This window comes from Solanum stenotomum, chromosome 12, assembly GCF_019186545.1.
Source record: "Solanum stenotomum isolate F172 chromosome 12, ASM1918654v1, whole genome shotgun sequence".
NCBI classification, from domain to species: domain Eukaryota; kingdom Viridiplantae; phylum Streptophyta; class Magnoliopsida; order Solanales; family Solanaceae; genus Solanum; species Solanum stenotomum.
Window position 1 is genome coordinate 36,365,666 of NC_064293.1, and position 6,671 is coordinate 36,372,336.

Consider the following 6,671-nt stretch of genomic DNA (forward strand, 5'->3'; position numbering starts at 1 on the left):
AAGCCTTACAAATGGCACTTGCATTCAAGAACTGATGATCATACTTTGTGTACCAAAATAGGTAAAATTACAGAGACCACCTCAATGCACACCTACAGCCTAATAATTCACATTCACTTACTGATGGAACAGAGATATACAACACTATTTAACCAAAAGAAATTTAATTACACAGAGACCTGGTAAAACTACAAAAGTCGGATCATCCAGAAAACTCAAGCGAACTTAGGTTTTGGCATGGGCATTGATAAAACATTTTGATGTACATGACCAAGTTTTTGGATCCAATGATGAAGCCCTTTCTTGTGATCTAGACACATCGTCTTCTGAACAAGACTCAGAGTTCCGTCATGAGCGACTGATGATTCAAACTGCTCCAGTACCTTCACAATCTGCCAAAACTCAGGTCTCTTATCTGGTTGCAAAGCCCAACACAGTTCAATTAAAGCTCTCATGGCTGGCGGGCAGTCCCCATGAATAGGTGGTCTCATATTCTGAAAGGTCCCAAAAACAAGTTCTTTTAGGATTAAATATATTCCTAATTCACAGTTTACGAAGAAGAGCATCAAAGAGAGGAGTTCTGTTGGGAGGGGCGGTGGAGGTCTGGGGGGACATGGGTTGCTATCACACTAGAGTGTTCAGCCATGCAGAAATAGAAGTTATTCATTCCACTATCCAAATGTACGAGTCACAATATAACTGATTATAAAGTTCAAAATGATAACACAATATCACAATAGTTCCAGAAATATAAGAATAAGAAAGTACCAAATGTTGGATCGTACCTTGTTTACAACAGCAAAAGCAGCCTGTACTGGTGTCATATCTTCATAAGGAATGGTACCAGACACCATTTCCCATAGAATAAGTCCAAAGCCATATACATCAACCTTTCTTCCGTATGATTTTCTCTTAATCATCTCTGGTGCCATCCAACGGTAAGTGCCTGGATCATCCGCCAGGAGATCACAGTATGCCTCCTCACAAGCAATTCCAAAGTCAGCAATTTTCAGGTGAAAATCCTCATCGATAAGTATATTCTCTGGTTTGAGGTCCCGATGAATAATGCCTTGCGAGTGGATATATTCCATTCCAAGAGCAATGTCCATAGCAAGTGCAATCAATTTGTTCAGGGCTAGGGCCTTATGCTCAAGCTTATGCAGGTGCGCTCTCAAAGAACCCTCCGATATATACTCAGTAACAACACAAAAAACTGGAGGTTGTTTGCATGCACCTACGAACTGCATTAAAGGGGTCATGTGAACCAAATCACAAAGAAATTTTATAAGGACAACAAGTTAACACAATTTCTCTATTGTCAAAAAAAATGGAAACTCTAGTTATAGAGATTAGAGGCAAATAATGGAACTAATAGGGCCATGGAAATTTTATAGGTAGGATAACCAGATACAGTTAAAAATAACCTATCAAAACAAATCAGATACAGTTAAATATATGAAACAGCAGAGTTCCATATACTTAAAATAAAATGAACCAAACAAGAAAATGAATTCTATTTACTACCTTAATAATATTTGGATGGTGGAGACGAGACAAGAGAGTAACTTCTCTGATAAACTGATTCTCCAATCGAATTCCTAGAGCTCCAATTTCGTCATCATCTGGAACTCTTATAATTTTCACCGCAACAGCTTCATCCTTGTATTTCCCATGGTAAAGCTGACTGTGTGCACCGTGTGCAAATCTTAGCCCAAGAAACAGCTTAGAAAGATCAATTGTATATTCATCTGCCGTTTCCACAGAACTAACCCTCCCAACACCATGATCAAAGTACCTACTCCATGCTGAATCCTTTCGGCTCTTTGATTTGTCATGGAATTTGAATGATGTGAAATGCCGAAGGGGACTTGTATTTGATGGAGATCTTGAACCAGGAGATCTCAACATAGGTGATTTCGATTCCCGGGAATCTTTATAAAATGACTTACTCACAATCTTCTTCTCATGTTCCTTCCTTTGTGGACGCGGAGTTGAAAATCTCTTCTGACTAGATCGAGCTTCCTTAAAGGTATCTGGAACTGATGTTTCTGGATGAGGTGATACAGTCCTATGTTTGTTTGTAGTTGGATTGCGCTGAAGTGGCGCAACAGTTGGCTCAGGTCTTGAATTAAAAGAACCTGTTCCAGGTCTAGTTTTTGCACCAGCAATTCTTCCTGACTGAATAGTACTAATAGGAATAGAAGTTAATCTAGCAGAATCCAACCTATGACAAACTGTATGAGAAAACTTTGTTCTCCTAATCCAAGAATTAACTTCATCATCCATTTCTTCAATCAGCTTACAACACCTGATAACCAATAAAAAATCTGTTCTTTTCCTCCTCCTTCACCTCAGAAAAAGATTCAAATTCAAGAATTCTCTTTGCCAAGTTTTCTATTGACAATTTCTTCAAGTCCATCAAAGGGATGTTAGTAAATCAAGAAATCAAACTCCAACCTCCATACCCATATGCAGATAAACCATTAATGATCAATCAACTTTATAAACACCAAAACTAAAGCAGGTAAAATCCCAATATCTCTGTAAACTAAACCAAAGATCAAAAATTTCTAACCTCTAACAAACAACAGTTCATCAGCAAACCTATTCAAACTTGTAGACCTACCAAATGCCACTTTCATACCAACCATCAGACATAAAACCAAACTGTTACCTCAAAAAGCAAAACAAACCCTCTTCAGCTCCAAAGTCAAACACCCCACCATCTTCTCTCAAAACCTGTAAGATCCCATACACAGATTAAAAAAATCTGAATACAAGTTTTTATTAAAAAAGAAAAAAACACCCAAATAAAATAACATTAAAACGCATACTTAATTGGCTTAAAGATAAAGAAATACCCATCATGATAAACCCCATTAACCCACCAACTCAGTTAATCATTCCCCCAAATACAATTCACAAATCGATAAAGTTAATCAAAAAAAAAACACCCATTTTCCTTAAAAAAAAAAAAAGAAAAGAAAACCTTCCCATAAAAACAAGATCCGTGTACCAAACACACTTACCCAAAGGATAATTTCTTAAAGAACCAATCTTTGATACGAACTCTTGTATTCTTGCTTTTTCTTATTTATTTATTTCTTTCCACTTTTCTCTCTTCTACCTTAAGTCATTAATAATAAATGTAAGAGGGGGAAGAGAGAAGAAAAATCGAACACCCCATTTAACACTAATTTTATTTTTTTCATACAAAACTACTAGTAGGGGGCTGGGTGGAACTAGAAGTATGATGCAGATTTGGTCAAAGTATTAATTTTTGCTCTATATTAAGAAATTTATTAAATATATATAAATATTAAATTTAGAACTAAGTTATTAATAATTTAAGTTGCCACTTAAAATTTTAGAACTCTTAAAAGTAAATCTTAATTGTATTTAAATATTTATTTTTTTTAAAAAAAAAACTACCTAGTTACTCCAATCTTCATATTATATTTACTATTTTTTTTCTATAATTTAGAAATAATTACATATTATTTCACTAATTAATAATTTAATATTATATTTCAAGTCAGATGCATGCCAAGAAAGATAGGTTAGCGAGATGAACGAGAAGGTTAGATATATTCAAAACTATTTGGATACAATATATCTATATAAATAACACATAATTTTGCTATCATGCAACCAAAGTTCAAATTCTAATAAGATTAATGGATTAATTCACTCATAAACTAGTGAAATTTGTCGTTTAAAAAAAAGTTGCAAAATTATACGTAGGTGTGACCAATTGTTTTACGTAGATGATTCATGTGGACCCGTTTTTATTGCTGACTACAAAAAATTGGGCCTGGGGTAGAGTGGGCCCAGGAGTTCGGGTGGAGAGTGGGGCCCATTAGAAAATAGTCAATAAAAGACAGAGAAATAAGAAAATGGGAATAAAGCAATTTAATTGGGAAGAATACAATTGTCACTATCAGAGAATTGAGGTACGGAATAAAGGAAAAAACTCAGATTTTTTAAATCTTTTTAAAATCTTTTTCTTTTTGTCTTTCTACTGTTTTTTTAAAAATATTTATATACGGTTAAATGGTACGGTGTCACGGATATGGAGATTGTGGTTGGATGAGTTGGCAGTAAAATTTTCATTTAATATATAATTTTCTTTTTCATTTTGTTTTCGGAAAAAATAATTAATTTTGTTCACAATTGATTTTTAAAAAATATTTTAATTTATGAGAGATTTTTATTTTTACCTATAAGAAATTTTCAAAAGTCATTTTCTTCTATTTACTTTGTAAGTAGTTTAGAGATTTGAATTCGTCAAATATGCATGTGATTCTGGATCACTTGTTAAAGAAAAGATGAAAATAGTTTTTTTAGATCTCGTATGTGTTTGAATTTTTTTCATGAAACTTAATTATTTTTTTCTATAAATAACTTTAAAAATCAATTCTCCTTGAAGTTAACGGAAGGTGATTGTGCTGATGTGTATTATTGAAGAAAATAAGAAAAAGGAAAAAAAATTCAAGTCCTTGTTCTTATTTTTTTAAAAAGAAATTCCAGGGATTGATTGGAATAATAGAAAATTATTAGGGTTTGGAAAATAGTTGAAAAAGTCTTTTCCTTCTTGGTTGGTATCCACTTGGAGACATATTCATCGTATATTCTATGATTTCTCTGCTTTTTAAAGCTTTTTATTTTTATGTACAAACTTACTGAGTCAATTTAATAGTAGGTCCACTCACGAATGTTTTTTTTTCTTTAAAAAAAAACTTATTAACAAGAGAATTTTATCAAAACACATATCAACGAGATATCTTTTTCATATTATTAAAGTTTGAATTCAATATTTTGTATTAAGATAAAAGAAATTTCCCCATAATTATCTCATTGTATTTCACTTGTGGCACGTTTAGGGGTTGAAGTATTACACAAGATTCACGAAGAAAATCTAACATCTAAAAATATAATTTGTTCAACTTATTTTAATTTACTAAAAATTGGACTCATTTTAATTTATATATAAAAAAATTAGTTAGTACGTAGGTCAAACTTACCCATGAGAAATCTTATCAAAATAAACTTTAATCTTTTTATTTTATTTAAAATAAAATACAGTCGTAATGAAGAAAATATATAATTTTACGAGGTACTAAAAATTACAAAAGAACAATTAAAACTTATTTAATTTAAAATTGAATGAGTTGGACTATGACCCGTATTTTAACCTTTTTATCCAACTTATTTGAGTCCAAGTAATTTTTTGAGTTAATCAATAAATGCTTAATTGTTAACTCAACATACAATATTTTAACTTATCTAAATCCAATTCAACTCGCTTATTTAACAAGTCCATTAACTCACTGACTTGAAGGAAACTGTAGAAATATAAATTTAGGAAGAAAAAAAAAACACAACCATAAAAAAGGAGAAGAAGACAATTAGAATATGTTAGGAGGCATTAATCATAAATATCCGTTGTTGTCTTAATAATAAATCAAATTATTTGTCTTCTTCTCTTTTAGATGGAACATGTATGTCTCTTAAATTGTTCGATGAGACTTTTTGTAATCAAAACCATACAAAGGAGACAACACACACATATATATAATTTTTTAACCCGAAAAGGATTACCATCCATTCATAATGTCCATTGGGTGTACTGAATGCTGTTAATGGATGGAATCTCCTGTTAATTTTATTTCTTATTTATGTCTCTTTCCTCATGACGTAAGTGCTTATGTTTTATTTTTGTCGATTCTGACTGTCTACATCTCTGCTATCTTGTACATATATATATATATTTCCTCATATTATCTTTCTATATTTGGTGTATTCTCAAAATAATTACATTTATTATTACTACACCTTGATCTATGCATTAAGTTTAGTTAGTTTTAAAAGTAAAAATCAGTTTACCTTCTTAATTACACTATTCAGTTCAAAATAATTCGATGTGTAAAAGCATCAAAAACTTGTTTTTCTAGATTATTATTTATCATATATCATATACAAGATATACTTGTATTTTAAGCTTTTAACTACTAATAAGTCACTATACAAAAAATGATCGTTAGTAACAATTACTCCTTTTGTCCAATAATTATTGTCCACTATTGGCCTAGCACGCTCTTTAAGAAACAATAAATAATAGGGGTAATATTACTATTTTATCCTTTGATTTTATTAAATTTAATGTTTTGAGAAATGTGTTAGATGATAAATAGTAATTTAATAGCAAGGGTAAAGTAGACACAAAAGGTAAATTATCTCTTGATTTTATTAACTGATCAAGTATTGTTGGACAACTATTTTTAGTATAGTGGACAACTATTGTTGGACGAAGGGAGTAACTAACGACAATACCTTAATTATATTCTTCTAGAGGCAATAAACACTCTTTGTAAATGTCCTTAAAGTCTATAACGACATATGATCTAATGATAATTAACTAATGTCGATAAGACTTTAACAATTTTTGTTAATGTGCATATTTATTACCTCTAAAAACTGTTTTTTGGGTAATGAGTATATACTCCCTCTGTCCCTAATTACTTGTCCATATTTCTTTTTTTAATTATCCCTAATTACTTGTCTATCTTGACAAATCAAGAAAGGACAAATTTTTTTACCTACTATACCCTCAATTAATTATTTTGAAAAAGATAGAACTTATTGAAAATCTTAAGTTTTTAATTCGTTCA

The 6,671-nt window shown here is 31.1% G+C and overlaps 1 protein-coding gene across 1 annotated transcript; it reads right to left on the bottom strand.

Annotated features, from left to right (window-relative positions):
* Nucleotides 1–3,177, bottom strand: LOC125846627 (serine/threonine/tyrosine-protein kinase HT1-like). Its single transcript, XM_049526181.1, has 4 exons — nt 3,030–3,177; nt 1,525–2,739; nt 786–1,241; nt 1–494 (listed from the first exon to the last, which is right to left on the bottom strand). The coding sequence occupies exons 2-4, from the start codon at nt 2,284–2,286 to the stop codon at nt 216–218; spliced, it is 1,497 nt and encodes a 498-aa protein (XP_049382138.1). The 5' UTR covers nt 2,287–2,739; nt 3,030–3,177; the 3' UTR covers nt 1–215.
* Nucleotides 3,178–6,671: the final 3,494 nt, after the last annotated feature.

What these genes read in the sequence shown, in the direction of transcription:
- LOC125846627 (XM_049526181.1), bottom strand. Translation starts at nt 2,286, where the DNA reads ATGGATGATGAAGTTAATTCTTGGATTAGGAGAACAAAGTTTTCTCAT. An exon ending in ACCATCCAAATATTATTAAG is followed by an intron (nt 1,242 to 1,524) that starts GTAGTAAATAGA and finishes CCTTTAATGCAG; the next exon opens with TTCGTAGGTGCATGCAAACA. An exon ending in CTTTTGCTGTTGTAAACAAG is followed by an intron (nt 495 to 785) that starts GTACGATCCAAC and finishes GGGACCTTTCAG; the next exon opens with AATATGAGACCACCTATTCA.